Genomic DNA, 19,333 nt, shown 5'->3' on the forward strand with positions numbered 1-19,333 from the left:
GCTCTAGAGGACTGAAAGTTTAGTGACATGACTACATCTGAGGGAGGGAAGAATGTGTGAGAAGAATCAAGGGGCTTTTTGTGGGGGCAGAAGGGCTGCTAAACCCCAGCACAGGCAATATGTGAAAATGACTGCTTTCCCAAAGGCCCATGAACAAGCCTGTGTTAATTACAAAACACAGTTCAAATAACTGCTAATTAACTTAGTTACACTAATGTAAAGTTGTCACATGCAGCAATGCCCTGTTGAAATCCATCCTCCTAGCCTGATCCACTAGTGAAATGGAAAAGCTTTGGTTCCATGAGAGGAAGGAACTATAAGTCTCAAACAGTTGAGGATTAAATGTCATCATCTTTCTGATAATGCAGCAGGGTAAAATGAGAGACATGAAGGTTAAGACAGCAGAATCACTTTTTAAATGAAGATGTACATTTTGAAAACTGTACTGGTCCTTCTGAAATGTTATTAAGTGAAAAAATTAATAATCAAACTTTTGGAAAAAAAATCAGGCACCTCTTTGTTCATGCACATACAAGTCCCTTATAACCTACAGGTATGCAATCAGGATGGCCTCTGAAGAAATGATTCCTGTTAAGGTGTATTTCATATAATTCATAAAGGGGCCTCCATAATCCACAAAGCTTCCTCCCTTGGAGAAGCTCTCGACCTTGCTCACTTTGTTTTTCACTGAGGGACTACTAAGCCTGCTGTCTAGAAAGGATGAATATCAGAAAGTTAGTTCTAATCAGGTGATGCTGTTGCAGTCTTACCATTTCCTAATGTTCTCACATCTACATCTTCTCTTCCAGAGGATGAAAAATTAAAACCTTTGAAAAGCAGATAAAGAAAAAAAAATTAGAGCCATCATAGCCCTAAGATATTCATTCCCAACCTTTGGTAGAAACCCAATTGAAGGTCTTGAACAATCTACAGGAGAATCCCCCAGGAGAGTCATCGCCCCACCTCTAATATCAATCTCTACTAAAAATAGTAATGCTAATAGTAAACACCATTTATTGAGAACTTATTATATGCCAGGCATTGGACTAAAAATTTTATATATATGATTTAAATTTTATTATTATTTTTTTAGAAATCTTACTCTGTCACCCAGGCTGGAGTGCAGTACCATGATCATGGCCGACTGCAACCTCAAACTCCTGGGCCCAATCAATCCTCTTGTCTCAGCCTCCCAAGTAGCTAGGATCACAAGTGCACACCAGCACACCCGGCTAATTTTTTAATTTTTGTAGAGATGAGGTCTTGCTTTATTGCCCAGGCTGGTCTTTAACTCCTGAATTCAAGCTATTCTCCTGCTTTGGCCTACCAAAGCACTGGAATTACAGGTGTGAGCCACTGCACCTGGACCATGTACTATTTAATCCTTATTATAACCTTATAAAGTAAGTACAAAATAAAAGAACACCAAGCTTCAGAAAAGTTAGGTAATGTTCCCAAGGTCACACAAGTAAATGGCAGAGCTAGGTGTTGCTGATGTTAAAATCTGACCTTAACTACCATCCCATGGGAAAGCCAAGGCAGAGTCCTGTTTGGAAGAAGAGCCCACCACCCCTCTGGCCATAAGCCTATGGTAAAAACTCTACCATCTTTCTTTTTTTCCTTAAAACAGAACCAAGTAAAAACATTCATTATTTAAGAATTAAACTCCATGAAAGAAAAAGGAGGGAAAAAAAGGTTTGACTCTAAAAAGCAAATTCATTATATATGTCATCAAACCAAAGCTGGAACTGTGATAAAACCAGTGTATGCTCTATCATAAGTAGATCATCACAGACTAAAAGCTGCAAATATTGGAAGAGGAAAATTGTTTTTTGTTTTTGTTTTTTTTTTTTCAAAAAGGCAAAGGGCTTATACAACAACGTTTTTAGACACAGAACTAGGCCAGGCAGGAAGTAGGAGTCTGTGAACCACTAAGTCCCAAAAAACTCTCCATTCTGTGTTTACACTCCAGTGTGAAGTTACTAATAAATCCATAGGAACATCAGTATCTTCTAATCAGAGTCAACAGACTCAACTTGTAGTGCTAACAACAGATGGATTGCCATAGCTCAGTGGTGAATTCAAAAAGGGTATCTGGGAAGCCGAAGATGCAGACTCCTTGGGGCTACGATTTTATTTATACCTGTCCACCCCTGTCTCCCTGTCACCCCTGTCAGGAAAACAGGGGGTCCACAGTGACTGAACAGGAACCTGTGACTGGCAGGGGTGAAGGGAATGAACAGGACTCAAAGAGATAAGTCTACTAGTTACTGAAGGAGCAGAAATCTTAAATTCATAAGTCAGCCATAAAACTTCCCACAAATTCCAGCCCATCAGTAAGAAAGAGGTGTAGAAAGCTAGGCCCTTGAGAAGGCCACAAAAGCATTTGATCGAGACTAAAGGAGAAGGCATATTTACTGATCTTTTAGAAAAATGTTTCAAACCAGGCTGGGCACGGTGACTCATGCCTGTAATCCCAGCACTTTGGGAGGCTGAGGAGGGTGGATCATGAGGTCAGGAGATCGAGACCATCCTGGCTAACATGGTGAAACCCGTCTCTATTAAAAATACAAAAAAATTAGCTGGGTGTGGTGGCACGTGCCTGTAGTCCCAGCTACTCAGGAGGCTGAGGCAGGAGAATGGCGTGAACCCGGAAGGTGGAGTTTGCAGTGAGCCAAGATCGTGCCACTACACTCCAGCCTGGGTGACAGGGCGAGACTCTGTCTCAAAAAAAAAAAAAAAAGAAAAATGTTTCAAACCTGAAAATTAAGGAAACATCCTTGGATCTCAGAGTGAGAGAAACTTGCGGGGGGCAAACCTGAAAACTTACTAGTGTGCAATTATAAATGGCAGCTGACAAAAAAGGAAAAGAAGCCACTCCCTCAAGTATTAGAAAATACATGCTTAAAACTTAGTTGAGTTTTTTAAACTCACATTGTGCCTTGTCTCATTCCCCTAAAAACCAAAATCAAGGGCAAGAATGATCAGGAACTATAAGGGGTTCAGCTAATCTGCAGTGGTCCTCGTACTTGGGACAGACAGACAATGGGACCAAAAGATGGGCAGAGGCCAGACAATGAAGGACCCAGAATATCCAGGTAAGTGGACTTCATCCTGTAGCTAGCCATTGACCAGCTTTTAGCAGGGAACTGACATGGAAAATATTTTTTCAATAAGTGAATTAATAAATATATTAGAAGATTTCTTAGACATACAGATTTCTGAGAGCATGTCAAAATTATTACTCATTAGGGAATTAACAAGTAGATAATAAGACATGCAGTCTGAAGTGACTGAGAAACAAGTTTGTATATCTCACATAGGGGAAGGGATGTTTATATAGGTAGCCACACTGCTCCATGCAATACTGGCTCAGTTTATAGAACTTTAACACTTAGGAGTACCACAGTTAGAACCATCTTCCCAGCGTTGTCAGATGTGAACCACTAATCAATAATAAGTAATATATCTGAGAAGGACAGGTTCAGCAAATTGATGTTATCAATCAGAGATTTCAAACAACAAGATTTTATCTCCTGACAGGGAGCCAGTTAGCACGGAGGCCCAGAGGTCTGCCTTTTCTCAGGGGGCTCTCAATAAATTATGTCAGGACACATTTACAGCTATCAAGCATGCAATATTATTCTTTTCAGTTTGGGGATAATTTTCCCCCCATCAAATGGAAAATGACAACAAACCACCTTCATTAAAAATTGTAAGGGGTAAGCACAACTGTTTCAGAGTCAGTCCTCCAGCAGCCCTAGAGATAACAGGGTCTTCCCTGGGGCCCAAATAGAACTGAAACTTTCTTGAATCTTCTTAAAGAAAAGGAGTAAGGTGGCATAAGGGAAATGGCTGTGCTTTAGTCAAGAGTAGGCTGAGGTGGCCTTCCGGCACAGCATGACTGAGTGGGTTTAGAGTGCAGGTGCACAACCCCACTCACTATGTAACCATGCCACGTGAGGCACACTAGGTGCTCACTCACATGAGCTACTGCTTGGCTCGGTACCACTATTTTCTGTAAAATGTATAACTACCCTGCTGACGCTGTACATACTGTTCATACTGGGGCTTGTGCCCAGAGACAGAGAATAAAGCCATGTTGAAACTCCCTACGATTCCTTGAGTATTCTTTCAGCTGCCCACCACTCATCCACCCACTGCCGTCGGTCCTCTGCTTGGGCTGGAACCCGACACTTTGTGTTGCACTTGATGTAGCAGGATACTGAGATTTAGAAGCGACAACACCCCTGTTGCCTGAGATTGGGATGATGTGGCTGAGACTGCCTTCCTAGCAGCCAAGCAGGTTATTCAGCAGGTACAAGCCCTTTGGGTTCACATGCTCCAACTGCATTGTGGACTGGGCCCACACCTGTGCTGAGGTGACCAATGTTTCCAACTGTTGGATCTGTACCGCCCTTCCAGCAGCAGCTATGGATGGTTTGCCCTGGCACATATATCCCACATCTGTAGAGAAGTGAACATGGTTGGAGACTTGAGGTCCCACGGCTGACGCCTGGAACACAATGCACAAGCTTTGGACAAAGGATGCTGCAAGACCCATGGCATGCTTGCCCCCTGGCTGGCCCATGGCATTTATGATGGATGGAGCTGGTTAGTGGGGGAACATGTAGTATCCCCAGCCCAGGCACTGTGGTGCATAGAGCAACATTGGGGTAATACCACTGTGGGATGGCTACCCATCATGGTCTGTATAAACATAACACAATGTTGTACCTTTATCCCGGATAATCAGCAGAACATACAAGCAGCCCTGCAAGGGGTCTCACGGGAGATTAAGACAGTCGAGGGCTTTACTGATGACCCCCTGCAGAGATGGTGGGCATCCCCAGGCACTGGCCTATGCTGGGCCCTAATAGACATAAGTAGCATAGTTGAGATCCTAGTAGTGATCTGTTGCTCTCTGTATTGTTGTTGTGGATTATGGATTCAGGGCTCTGCCCTATGGGCATGTGTCCCTGCCCAGAGGACACTCTCAGCCTGGGGGGTGGAGTATAAGGGAAATGGCTGCGCTTTAGTCAGGAGTAGATTGAGGCAGCCTTCCAGCACAGCATGACTCAGCAGGTTTGGTGCGCAGGCGCGCAACCCCACACATTATGTAACCACACCACGTGAGGCACATTAGGTGATCACTCACATGAACTTGCACTTGGCTTGGAGCCACTATTGTCTGTAAAAGGTATAACTATCCTGCTGATGTTGTACATATGGCTCATGCCTGGGCTTTTGCCCAGAGAGAGAGAATAAAGCCATGTCCAAAACTCCTTATGACTCCTGAGTGTTCTTTCAGCTACCCGTCACTCATCCACCCACTCCCGTCAGTCTTCAGCTTGGGCTGGAACCTGACAGTTGGTGTGACAGGTGGCCCCAAAAAGAATTCAGGTGAAACTTTTTGTGCTAAAGCTTTATTTTCATCCCTTCATAATCTGCATGTTTTACATGATAATTCATTTGTAAATACCAAATTAAGTGGGCAAAAAAGCTCATGGCAATAGCCCAGGATCTTTACTGCTAAGATTTTGGAAAATATTAGGGTGCTGGGATACTTTTATTTCCATTCAGTAAACAATTCTTAAAGAACCTTAAAGAAGGTCCACCTATGCGACAGGCAACAAATTATAAGAGGGATGTGGTTTGAAGTGTTTCTCTTTCTTCCTTGCAAGTCAGGGAGCTGGAAGGGTCAGAGCCATGTCTCATCTAGACCATGTGTTTGTCATGATCAAAGCATGCTTATCTTAAGGTCTTTCAGAGAGAAGGATGGATTTCTAGCTGGTCTGTCAAAAAAAGGTTTTCTGGCTGAGTGTGGTGGTTCACGTCTGTAATCTCAGCACTTTGGGAGGCTGAGGCAGATGGACTGCTTGAGCTCAGGAGTTTGAGACTAGCCTTGGCAACATGGCAAAACTCCATCTCCACAAAAAATACAAAAAAATTAGCCAGGCATGGTGGTACATGCCTGTAGTCCCAGCTACTTGGGAGCACTAATCTCAGCACTTTGGGAGGCTGAGGCAGGAGGATTGCTTGAGCTCAGGAGGTAAAGGCTACAGTGAGCCATGATCACACTACTGCACTATGGCCTGGGCAACAAAGTAAGACTCTGTCTCACCAAAAAAAAAAAAAAAAAAAAAAGTTTTCTAATTATGCTAGGAGCCTCATTCCAAAGAGTAACATCATTCATGCCCTGCAGTTTTTCCTGACGTGTAACACAATTTCCTGCAATTGAAATCACAAGACTTTATGCTGCCTTTGACCTGACAGGCCTGTTGAGACAAGGAAAACATAAACCTGATGGAACCTGACTCATCCCACGAACCTAGGCTCATTAATACCTAAATTCAAAAACAATACAGCTACCATTCAGTCTTTGTAAAATGGCTGCTGATGATTTACTTTATCCAGGCCTGAACTTTATTCCAGGACACTTTATAGGTTAAGAGAGAAGCCAAACACTTGCCAGTGATTACTCTTGAAGAAGCACTGGATGTGGAAGATGGGTTTTAATTTCCTCATATTCCCCCAAAGAGGCCAAGGCAGAGGTGTACCAACATCAGGGCTTAGGTGCATTCATTTGAAGTAGTTTCAGTAGTTTTGAATTTCCCCAGGAAAGAACAGTCATTTTTTTACTTTAGTTTTTATTTTCTTAGGCAGAATCTCACTCTTTCACCCAGGCTGGAGTGCAGTAGTCTGATCTCAGCTCACTGCAACCTCCATCTCCTGGGTTCAAGCGATTCGTGCCTCAGTCTTCTAAGTAGCTGGGACTATAGGTGCGCACCACCAGGACTGGCTAATTTTCGTATTTTTAGTAGATACAGGGTCTCACCATGTTGCCCAGGCTGGTCTTGAATTCCTGGCTGCAAGTGATTCGCCCGCCTCAGTCTCCCAGAGTGCTGGGATTGCAGGCACGCGCCACTGCACCCGGCAGAGCAGTCATCTTGAGAGAGGACAGGCAGATATTCTTGAGTGCCTTGGCTGAAATCCAGCCCAGGCCAGTGGCACCCAGAACATGATGATCCCTGTTCACAGGAAGCCTATGGCCAAGAGGCCCAGACTTGGTAGTGATTAACAAAACATAGAAATTTTTCTTGCCACCTCCAAGAACTCTATTCACGAATGTCAGTGTATTAAATAGATGGCCGAGTGCAGTGGCTCCTGCCTATAATCCTAGCACTTTGGGAAGCCCAGGCAGGAGGGGCACTTGAGCCCAGGAGTTCAAGACCAGCCTGGGCAACATAGTGAGAGTTCCATCTCTAAAAATATATTAAAAAATAACCGAGCATGGTGGTGCATACCTGTGGTCCCAGCTACTCAGGACACTGAAATGGGAGGGTTGCTCGACCCTGGGAGGTTGAGGCTGCACTCCAGCCTGGGTGACAGGGTGAGACCCTCTCTCTCAAAAAAAAGAGAAAAAAATATGAAGATTAGGTCGGGGGGGTGGCTTACGCCTATAATCCCAGGACTTTGGGAGACCAAGGTGGGCAGATCATTTGAGCCCAGAAGGTTAAGGCTGCTGTGAACTGTGATTGTGCTACTGTAATCTAGCCTAGTTGACAAAGAAAGCCCCTATCTCAAAAAAAAAAGAAATAAAGTATGAAGATTGTAACACTTACTCTCTGCCTTGAATACTGCCAACAGATGATCTGAAATTAACTCTTCCACTGAAGATTCCAGCTTTCTTTCTCCATCAATTATCCAAGGAGTTTGTGGTAGATTCCTGGAGTATTTATTATACCTTCCTGAGAAAGAAAGAATCAGGCAGCCCGGATGGAATGGAGTAATTAACATAATAGGATAAAAAGAGAAGCAATAAGGCCAATATCCTAAGTGCTACGATATAAAACAAGGCCTATCCTTTACCTAACTAACAACTCAATTTGGAGACCTGGGACACAGACATGTAGAGAATTAAATAAAAAGGTTTAAAGTAACAAAAAAATAGATGGGTAAATATATGATATGAATGGTGCATCAAATGAGTTTGAAAGGAATGCTCAATATATTTAATTTGATTGGCTGATTGAACAAATAATATAATATTATTAATGTACCAAGGATTAAAAAAAAAAAAAACACAACCAAACTTGCTTTTAATCCTGATGAATAAAGCTACAGTAAGGCAGGTAGTTTTCGTTGTCCTAGGATAGGATATTATAGTCAGGGCTGAAGAGCAATTTCACTTCAGCCATTACTATAAAACAGTTGTAACTTTCAAACAAAAATTTGTCTGCCAGATTACCTTTAGGGAAAGTCAATGAACAATTTCTTTCCAGTGGAAGCCAAGTGTTTAGTCATTTTGGAGATAATAAATTGTTTTTTCAAGTTTGCTTTTATGTTATGAAATAGCCTCTGTCCTGCTGTTTTTCTCCAAACCAGTTTTGGGTCTCTGCATCTACCCATATTTCTAGTTGGCCGTCTCTGATGAAAACTATTAAAACCCAGGAAGCGTCATTTCCTTTTGGCATGGCATTTAAAATAACTGATCTCCTAAGTGATCCTTCAGAATGCCCACAAAACCTAAAATAAGTTTGGCTATTGATTCTACTTCTCAAGAGAGTAAACTTATTAGAATCTAATACCAGCAATAAGAATAAAATAGAACAGGAGTCAGTTGAGTTTTCAGAAAGGAGAGTACGTTCACAGTGTATGTATATTCTAGACTAAATATTTTACCAGCCACAAAAACAGCACCATGAGCACATTCAATTTCAAGAACAGTGCATACAGCCTTTGGTGAGTTTGGAGGACAAGGAAACTGCCTGCAAAACAAAATAAATTGTATAGCTATTTTCCAGACACAATAGTGAATCACAAAACTTAGACGGATCAGCATCGTCTGAGACATGCACAGAGCCCAAGTCTCTTGCTAACTTTTAGTTGCAGAACAATAAAGGTCTTGCAGGCCTGTAGAGTAACAATTTTAACGTATGAGAGTGGCAGTAAGTAAATAAGGGCTCTGCTGCTACCTTTCACCCTCGGGAGGCCTTATCTTCCTAGGCAAAAACTGCAATTACTTTTGCACCAACCTAATACTTTCCAATAGTCTCAAGATTTGAGGGAAAAATCCATACAAAGGAAGTGGAAGCCCCGTCAGGCTCTTTAACCATTTTGCCGTCCATGGTCATGTGCAGTTTACTGCTGACTCTACCCCCCTTATCACATCATTGTTTGAAATGTATTGAAGAATCTTCTGGAAAGAAAACTACAGTAATATTTTATTTAATAAAATGAATGTACCGAGAATTAAAATGTAAGGTTTATTGCACTTATTTTATTTTACCATATTTTAACAAGTGAGGAAACTCACGAGCCTTCCTCTCCCTTTTCTGGAGATGAACGATACTAGGAAATACAGGACTAAGGATGTAATGGGCGTAGCACTGGGCTAGAATGTCAGGAAATCTGGCTCCAGGTCTACTCTATTACTAGCTTAGGCAAGTCAACTCCCTCTTTGGACACAATACCCTCTTCTAAAAGATCAAGAAGTTAGACCTAATTAGGCTGGGCACAGTGGCTCACGCCTGTAATCCCAGCACTTTGGGAGGGCGAGGCGGTTGGATCACCTGAGGTCAGGAGTTCAAGACCAGCCTGGCCAACATGGCGAAACGCTGTCTCTACTAAAAATACAAAAAATTAGCTGGGCAGGGGTGGTGCATGCCTATAATCCCAGCTACTTGGGAGGCTGAGGCAGAAGAATCACTAGAACCCAAGAGGCAGAGGTTGCAGTGAGCCGAGATTGCTCCACTGTACTCCAGCCTGGGCAACAAAGGTGAAACTCCATCTCAAAAAATAAATATTTTTTTTAAAAGACGTTAGACTTGCTATTAATTTGACAAACAATTTACTGAACACCACTATATGCCAGGTACTGAATCAGGGGTTGGAGAGATGACAACGACTAAGACACAATCCTGGCCCCTGAAATATATCATCTTGTTTCAGAGATAATCCAGCTTATCTCTAACATTCCCTTTATTCTAAAATTTCATGACGCTTCTACTTACTTAAGGAAATCCTCTTCTTTTATCTTATTCAAGGCTTTCATAACTGCCATTCTAGTGAATACAGACTATATAGGGTAAAATGAGAAGAAAAGACATTTTATTATCCAGACAAGAAAACGTCAGATGTGAAACACAGAACATGGTTGGAGAAATTGTATCATTTCATTATATCATTTCATATACTTAACATGGAGAAATACTTAAGCTTTTTAAGAAAATAAATAAAACTTAAGCATTCATGTCAGTTCTGCAACTGGCATACCTCTGTAACCCTTCTCTTCAATCTGGTCTATGTCTATAATAACAGGTAGATCTAGCAGAACAGGTCTTCTTCACCACACTGTCCCACTTCTCTCAAATTATGATATAATTCAAATACAAAAAAATGATGACATTGTAGGAAGTGTGATTTAATTTTTTTTCCCTTGACTTCAACAGGAATTTAGATTGATTCAGCTACCTTTTCTTTCCTACATCCCTTCAGAGGTCACAGTATGTAATTTAGGAGTTGGCTGCCAGGGTAAGGGGTAAAGCAGAGTCAACCTGCCGGCCCTGGCATCTAGCAACTCAGTCTCACTCACCAGCCACAGAATAAGCAAATCCACTGTACTGAACAGAAGGGCATCTACAACAAATGTTCCACTTGGATTTTTTAAGATAAGAAAAGCCAAACTGCTTGCTAGATATACTAGAACTAATTAGTGCATATATACATGGCTTACTATGATAAATCACAATTATTTCTTCTGTTATGAGAAATCACATTTGAATGAAAAGGATTACAATGTAGGCAGCTCAACAGTTTATCACCAGTCAAAGGAATGATTTTTTCAAAATCATATTCTAGGGACCACTATGGCATTCTACAAGATACCATAGGGTTACAACTGAAATTAAGTGCCTGTTTGATAAGATATGAAATCTTGGGACTGAAAAAAATCTCAAAAGGTCATTCAATTTGCTCCCAGCCATGAGGCAAGCAAACTATACTTGAGTCTACAACTCCCACTGGCCAAATGGTGTGGTGTCTGTGATGCTTTAACAAAAATCTCTTAATCCTATTACTTGATGCCTATTATTATATTTCCTCAAGGGTAAATAAAATAAAACTAGGTCTTCAATATAGATACATCTTACAGGTTATTTGGGCAGAACTTCCCAACTGGCGTGGCAAAGCAGTGGACTATGGTTGTGCCAAGATGTTGATCTCTTTAGTTCAGAAGGGCTGCTGGGCAGGGCCTCAGACAGTGGAAACCCCAGTCCTATTGCTGCCAATCTGAAGCAACTCCATCCTGTTACGCTCAGGGTGCTGAACAAACATGGTAATATTTTAGATGTGCCATGATAAGAGAAAAGTAGGGAGGCGCTGCTTTCGGCTTGGTCTGCATTTCTAATTATTTCTGCACAGGGCATTAGGCAAATGTTACAAACTTCTTTCCCCCAGTTCTAAAAGGCCCAGCAATTAGTCAAAGCAAGAGGCAAAGCCAACAGATGTATATTTGACAATGAGCTTATGTTCTTTTTAACAATCGCAGCAACAAAATGAATGTAAGAAAAACTGTAGGAATGCCTAAGTCTATGTACGAAACCACCTACGAAACTGACGCATGAAAGATGACCAATATCGCACCACATCATTCTATCCTGACATGATACGAGCTAAGAGTGTATGTTAACTAACTTGTCCATTAACATGAAGATTAGCTAACATTAAGATGATAAGGGCCGGGCGCGGTGGCTCAAGCCTGTAATCCCAGCACTTTGGGAGGCCGAGACGGGCGGATCACGAGGTCAGGAGATCGAGACCATCCTGGCTAATACGGTGAAACCCCGTCTCTACTAAAAAAAATACAAAAAACTAGCCGGGCGACGAGGCGGGCGCCTGTAGTCCCAGCTACTCGGGAGGCTGAGACAGGAGAATGGCGTGAACCCGGGAGGCGGAGCTTGCAGTGAGCTGAGAGCCGGCCACTGCACTCCAGCCTGGGTGGCAGAGCAAGACTCCGTCTCAAAAAAAAAAAAAAAAAAAGATGATAAGGAAGAGTTTGAATAAAATACCCTTTTTGCAAATGTAGCCAGAAAGAGGCCATGTTAATTCAGGACTGTCCTAAATAAAATAACTTACTTTGGATTATATATTCTAAACCTCAATTTCTGGAAAATGGATATCAGCTGAAAGTTTGGAATGCCACCGACACTTACCATTGATTTTCCCAGATGATGTAATTTGGGGTATTAAAATCTAAATGTCGAATTTAATAAGTAATAGTAATATCACCGAAACATTGATTCTAAATTTAACACCGTCAGGGGAACAATCTAGACACTGATACAAACATGAGGATGTTTGTGTGCTACAACTTCCTAGCCAGAGGTGAAGGTTGAAAAAGTTGAAAAAAAAAAAAAATTAATGTAGCAAATGGAAATATTTAAAGGCTGATTCTTAGTATAATAGAGTTGCCATGTTTCTAATGCATATCCTTTTTGTTGGAAATTTGAATATTCAGCTCAGACAAAACTCACTCAAGAGTAAGAAGCAGGAACCTTTCCTTACCTGTTTGTTTTTGGCTGGCTTAAAACAATCTGGGCATATCGCAGCTCTAAAATAAAATTCAAGTTAATATAAAAGGTTGAGTTTATTTTGGGGTAGATATAATACAAATATATTTCGTACAAAATGGCTGCTAAACTCAGGACATCAGGAGCAGACAAAATGAATCCCTGTAGGAGCTACGTCGGTTTGCCCAGGAACCTATGTTCAAGGACACATTTTATTTTATTTTTTGAGGGCACATTTTAAACCTACTAAGACATAACAAGTTCTGAAATGCTTATTAGGAAGCATTTCCCATGCTTATGAGAAGCAATACTATTTTCACGAAAACCAAACAGCATTAACAATTTTACACCATTGACGTTGTTTATATGGCAACTTACAGGAAGTGGCAATCCTCAACTGTTTCTGGGTGAGCAAAGACCACACTCACTTCAAACAAGCTCTAAAAATTATAAAGACAGTTTAAAAATGAGCAAAAGGAAACTAACATCTAATAACTTATGAATGGAAATAGAAATTAATTCTCAAAGATTGGCTCAGAAAAGAATGACCAGAAAAACTGGAAATACTACTGCTCTCAAATCAACTTGTTCACAGGGCAGCTGTAAAGGAAATGGTTTTTGTTTTTTTTTTAACTTCTACAACTCAGTCGTTAGTGATCCTACCAAAAAAGTTTTAAAATAAATTTGTACGCTTTTTGGACAAATGTGTAAATTAGGTGTGAAGATGAATGAGAATTTACAGAATTGAAAATAAATAATAATGCAAAGAAATGAAGAATTATTCTGCCAATACTATGATTTAAATTATTAGCAAGGCAAAAAACATACTATTCAGATCCCTAAAAACCGTATGAAGCTCCTTTTTAAAGTGCTCAAACGTCTTAATGTATTTGTAATTTTTTTGTTTTATTTCAAAAATTATACACTTAAATCATAAAATGATCAAATACAAGATAGTTTTTCAATCCCACTCCGCTGAAGCAGAACCATTAACAACTTGATGTTTTTTCTAGGCATTTTTGTGAATATAAATGTATACATATTATGTTTTAAGACATGCTTTTGGAAAATCGCTTTAATATTATATCATGGAAATCTTTTCAACTCTAAGGACTGTCAGACATTTAAGCTATAGAAAATTTTTCTGTAACAACAACAACAAAAATGCTACAGTGAACATCCTTGTACACCAAAAAAGCATGATTTTATACTTTTACCTCCATGGAGAATACACAAAATTCGATATGGGGAAAGGGTGGCGGGGCGGGGGTTGGAGGGAATAGCTAAAAATGCCATACTATGTTACAATTTTGTCTTTATATTTACTGAGTTCATTGGATAGTTAGTAGACCTATTAGCTACTCTGGAATCACAATAATGAATAGCTGTTTTTTTGTTTTTTTTTTTTTTTGCTCCTTATTCTAATCTATACAATAATTAAAGTGAACAACGCATTCCTTTTATTCAGGGAAACTTCACTCAACCCACATCTTTTGTTTTCTATTTTCTGTTCTCACTGATATGACATGTAAAATTATTTGTGCTTCAAAACTGAAATTTGAGGTAAAAATATTTTGCATTAATGACTTCTCTAACTTCCAAAATACTTTCATTACCTCATTTCCTCTTCATGCTATCTGAGAAGTGGTTTTATTCTCTATTCTCTCAATATTCAGTTTACAGAACAGAGCATATTCTTACAGAAGGAAATATTACTGCATAATTCAGAATGGTTTTGAAAAACTATTTAGCTGTAGTAGGCGGTTTTGTGATTTTATTCGAATAGGGGTGTATCTGATATTCAGGGAATTTCCTTCTAGCAAAATGATGAAGTAATGAGGCCACAATATTAAAATCTAATTTAAGATGACCTTCCTGTTTTCACATCTGGAAGCCTGTTGAGTCTTCCCTGAAATTCAACCCATTTCAGAGACTGAGATAAGGTCTGCTCTGCAAAAGGGAAATGTTCTGTTTTCAAAGGCAGTTACTGCCAAAAAGTAAACAGGGAGATTTGAGACACCAACAAGGTAGGATTGAGCCCATACTCATTGTAGTTGAATAGGTTCTGTCCATGCATTTGAAAACAAGACTAGCCACAGATAAACCAAAATTAAATAGTCCAGAGTTGACTCTACATTTGCTTGCAGTTATTTATATGTTGCTTTGCATCAAGTCTGTTCCTCCAATTGAACTATAAATACATTAAAGGCAAAGATTCATTTCTAACCTTTTAAGGTCAATTAGGGCACCTGGTACCTTCATAAGTGTCTTAGGTCATAAAGAAGTCTTAGGGAAAAAAAAAAAAGAAATGCTTTGACTTCAATTTAAGACTATCAGAATTTAACATTTTAAAAGCTTAAAAATCCTTCATTGGATTATTTAAAAAGAAGTTTTTTTGGCTAACCAAAACCCTGCCATATAATTAAGTAAAACTAGTAAAATCAGAGAATAAAATTAACAATGCTGTTGACCCAATACCTTTCCATCAATGGGAACACCCAGTTCCTCTGAAAACAGGGGGTGAGTTATCCATTTGTAGGCTTCTTTTAGCTGTACTATATCATCTCTTCCCAGCGACAGACTCTGCTTTCTGAATAACATAAAAATTAATTCACTGACATGAAAAACTTTACTTTTTCTATTAAAGGCAAGAATTTATGCAATTATTTTTAAAATATTGATTGAGTGCCTAGTATGTACCAGGCACTATTCTACACATTAAATAGAAAGCAGAGAACAAAGCAGACAAAAATTCCTCACCTCGTGGATCTTAAACTCTAGTGGAATCATGGAATTACTTTTTTTAAAGGCATATAACACAATTTTTAAAGCTTCAAAGTCAAAAGCACACTATTGGGTTTTTCTGAGCTAGAATTGCCAGATTCCAGGATTTATACATCAGAAGACAGAAAGATGGGATAGAGATGATTGTTTACTGCTCATAAACTATAAAACTGTGTATTACAATAATCACATCCACATTTTAATGCTTGCTTTTCCTCTCTTGTTGAAAATGGGACTTACTTTTGGGAAATCAACATAAAAGTTGTACTTTTTAAAAAACTTTACTGATGAAGAAGAAATATTAAATCCTAAAGTATCAATGTTCTGAAATGCTCATCAATGTATTATCAGATAAATAGCTGAATAAAAATTTGACATTCCCCCAAAATATACTCATGAGACAATAAATAGGTTTTGGGAAGTCCCTTTTATAAATTCTAGCTTTAGTTTGTAACCTAAAATTGTGATAGAAAGGAACTTGAGATAAAAGGGATGAAAAACATGGTGTGGTATTATTAAAACTCCTCTACTCTGCTGAGAACACTGGGATATTACTAACAAACTAACAAGCCCACATCATTTAAATAATTAAAACTTCAAACTAGCCTTATGGCTATTTATAGGACTGCTTTTAATGAAAGAGATGTAAGGGCCAACTTATGCATCACCCCTTTTGATGCCCAATTTTCACTGATAGAAATTACTTCTTATAGGCAACATCCTTTGTTATTTAAGACCAAAAGACACTACTAACTACAGGTTAAAAACAAAAAGTAATTAAGCTAATGGCTGAATGTAGTTGATCAGAAAAAAAAAAAAATATGCAGATCACTGTTCCTCTAAAAATGCAAAATATGAAATAGTTGATCCAAAAAAAAAAAAAGAGAAAGAAAGAAATAGTTGATCTTCCCATTCTGTATCTAGCTGAGAATATAACTGGTTACAGAGAGAGCTTTTGTATGCTTTGGGATTGTGATTTAACAATGAAATACCCAGATAAACTCTACATCTGACAAATAATCAAATTATTTCTCTATATTCAAGAACTTATCCAAATACTCTGTGAGCTTCATAAACTGTTCCTAACTCTCTGAATATCAGAAAGATTTTAGGTATTTTAAAAGACTATCCTGATATTGTGTCAACAGTTCAACTATTTAATATTTGCACAAAATAGCATCGCCGTTGAAAGTAAATAATATATGAAAATACGTTTTAAAGAATAAACGTTGAAACAGAAAACACAAGAATGGAAACTATTTTTTAAATTGTTTAGATTCTGGAAAGTCCAAAGGGTTGTTACAAAAGCCAATCCCAAAAGTGAGTTAAAACATTATTTAAGAAAACCGGTGTTTTAAATCCTTCACAGTCATTGATGTATATTTAGTGCATTTGAGTACAGTTTAAAAACTTCAACTATAGGTAATTTTTCCCTCCAGATTATAGAACCAGAGGAAAGGGTTAACAGACAGCTTGGAAACCTCATCCTTATATATAAAGCAAATATAATACTTAAAATGCCAGATTTCCAATCCTGAAAGTTAAATGGGACTAATAACTTTCCTAATATAATTTGGGCTAAATATTTTCACAGAGGTCCCTAGCATATACCAGATTGTCCTTTAGAGGGACTAGTACTCATTAAAGTAAATTCAGTCCCCATTTCATACTTAGTAACTACACTTCTCTTTCTCTTCTCTGTCAGATAAGTGCTTATGAGGGTGTCAGTTGCAATCACTTTTGCTGTAGATACAACACAACAACCATTCTAGAGAAAAGATGAACCAGAATATGCAAGGCAATTAATTTTTTTTTGGTAAATTCCGTAAATCAATTTTTTTTTTTTTTTTTTTTTGAGGCAGAGTCTCGCTCTGTCGCCCAGGCTGGAGTGCAGTGGCGCAATCTCGGCTCACTGCAAGCTCCGCCTCCGGGTTCACGCCATTCTCCTGCCTCAGCCTCCCAAGTAGCTGGGACTACAGGCGCCCGCCACCTCGCCCGGCTAGTTTTTTTTTGGATTTTTAGTAGAGACGGGGTTTCACCATGTTAGCCAGGATGGTCTCGATCTCCTGACCTCGTGATCCGCCCGTCTCGGCCTCCCAAAGTGCTGGGATTACAGGCTTGAGCCACCGCGCCCGGCCCCTAAATCAATTCTTTTTTTTTTTTTTTTTTTTTTTTTTTTTGTTGAGACGGAGTTTCGCTCTGTCGCCCAGGCTGGAGTGCAGTGGCCGGATCTCAGCTCACTGCAAGCTCCGCCTCCCGGGTTTACGCCATTCTCCTGCCTCAGCCTCCCGAGTAGCTGGGACTACAGGCGCCCGCCACCTCGCCCGGCTAGTTTTCTGTATTTTTTAGTAGAGACGGGGTTTCACCGTGTTAGCCAGGGTGGTCTCGATCTCCTGACCTCGTGATCCGCCCCCTAAATCAATTCTTTAACAGCAATTCCTCCACAATCTTTTCAACTCAGAATGAACTAGGGACACTGAAGGAAAAAAACCAATGACCTGTGTTTCTTTCTGTTCCATTATCCCTATATCAATCAGAATGTTTAGGAAGAACTAAACTTAGTCTAAAATCCTTTGATAAGAAATAAAAACAAGCGAGGAGTGGTGGCTCACGCCTGTAATCCCAGCACTTTGGGAGGCCGAGGCATGTGGATCACCTGAGGTCAGGAGTTAGATCTGCCTGGCCAACACGGTGAAACTGCATCTACTAAAAATACAAAAAATTAACCAGGCGTGGTGGCGCACACCTGTAATCCCAAGATAGTTGGGAGGCTGAGGCAGGAGAATCGCTTGAACCCAGGAGGCAGAGGTTGCAATTAGCTGAGATTGCACCACTGCACTCTAGCCTGGGCAACGGGAGAAACTACGTCTAAAAAAAAAAAAACTGAAATAGAAACAGTAACGCATTAGCAACATGGATATAAATTGAAAACATTTAGAAAAAAGCATGCTCTGACTATGCTAGCAAATTTCTAAAAACATAGGATCAAGTTTTACTATTATACCAGAATCTAAACCATTTGCGACTAATTTAATAAAACCTAACAAAACCCCCAAACCTTATGTAGTTATTATCCTTTTGAAAATGCAGATATATAACACAAAACAAACAAAAAAGTCAAATTAATTATTTTTCTATAAGTCACTTAACCAAGTATGAGATTCTAAAATAGAAATTTAGGCCGGGCGCGGTGGCTCAAGCCTGTAATCCCAGCACTTTGGGAGGCCGAGACGGGCGGATCACGAGGTCAGGAGATCGAGACCATCCTGGCTAATACGGTGAAACCCCGTCTCTACTAAAAAAATACAAAAAACTAGCTGGGCGCATTGGCGGGCGCCTGTAGTCCCAGCTACTTGGGAGGCTGAGGCAGGAGAATGGCGTAAACCCGGGAGGCGGAGCTTGCAGTGAGCTGAGATCCGGCCACTGCACTCCAGCCTGGGCGACAGAGCGAGACTCCGTCTCAAAAAAAAAAAAAAAAAAAAAAAAAAATTTATACTCTTCCTGGATTTTTCTCTCCAGAGTATACAGGTACTGCCAATAGTCACATGGCCCTTTTTTGTACTGGTATTTTTTAGTTTCAAACTCCAAAATATTCTGGAGAATTTAAAAAAAAATTTTTTTTTTTGAGACGGAGTCTCGCTCTGTTGCCTAGGCTGGAGTGCAGTGGTGCAATCTCAGTTCACTGCAAGCTCCGCCTCCCAGGTTCACGCCAGTCTCCTGCCTCAGCCTCCCCTGTAGCTGGGACTACAGGCGCCTGCCATCACACCTGGCTAATTTTTTGTATTTTTAGTAGAGATGGGGTTTCACCATGTTAGCCAGGATGGTCTCGATCTCCTGACCTCGTGATCTGCCCGTCTCGGCCTCCCAAAGTGCTGGGATTACAGGTGTGAGCCACCGCGCCCAGCCAAAAAAAATTTTTTAAACTCAGTTGGGAATCAAATCCTGATTTGAAGGAGGCAATTTAGAGACTTTATCAA

General features: G+C 40.0%; 1 protein-coding gene across 5 annotated transcripts in view; it reads right to left on the reverse strand.

The window, feature by feature from the left end:
* The window catches only part of PUS10 (pseudouridine synthase 10), an 84,798-nt gene that overhangs the window by 14,216 nt on the left and 51,249 nt on the right, over positions 1-19,333 (reverse strand). For 4 of the 5 annotated variants that reach the window (XM_033239137.1, XM_033239136.1, XM_033239134.1 and 1 more), the window contains exons 6-12: positions 15,051-15,162; positions 12,951-13,012; positions 12,568-12,613; positions 10,017-10,081; positions 8,686-8,771; positions 7,626-7,751; positions 771-827 (exon numbers count right to left, since the gene is read on the reverse strand). In XM_033239137.1, the coding sequence (XP_033095028.1) occupies positions 771-827; positions 7,626-7,751; positions 8,686-8,771; positions 10,017-10,081; positions 12,568-12,613; positions 12,951-13,012; positions 15,051-15,162 (554 nt within the window). The remainder of the gene's footprint in view (positions 1-770; positions 828-7,625; positions 7,752-8,685; positions 8,772-10,016; positions 10,082-12,567; positions 12,614-12,950; positions 13,013-15,050; positions 15,163-19,333) is intronic. The other variant, XM_033239139.1, reaches the window with a different exon arrangement.

This window comes from Trachypithecus francoisi, unplaced genomic scaffold, assembly GCF_009764315.1.
Source record: "Trachypithecus francoisi isolate TF-2019V2 unplaced genomic scaffold, Tfra_2.0 Lachesis_group17, whole genome shotgun sequence".
Lineage (NCBI taxonomy): Eukaryota > Metazoa > Chordata > Mammalia > Primates > Cercopithecidae > Trachypithecus > Trachypithecus francoisi.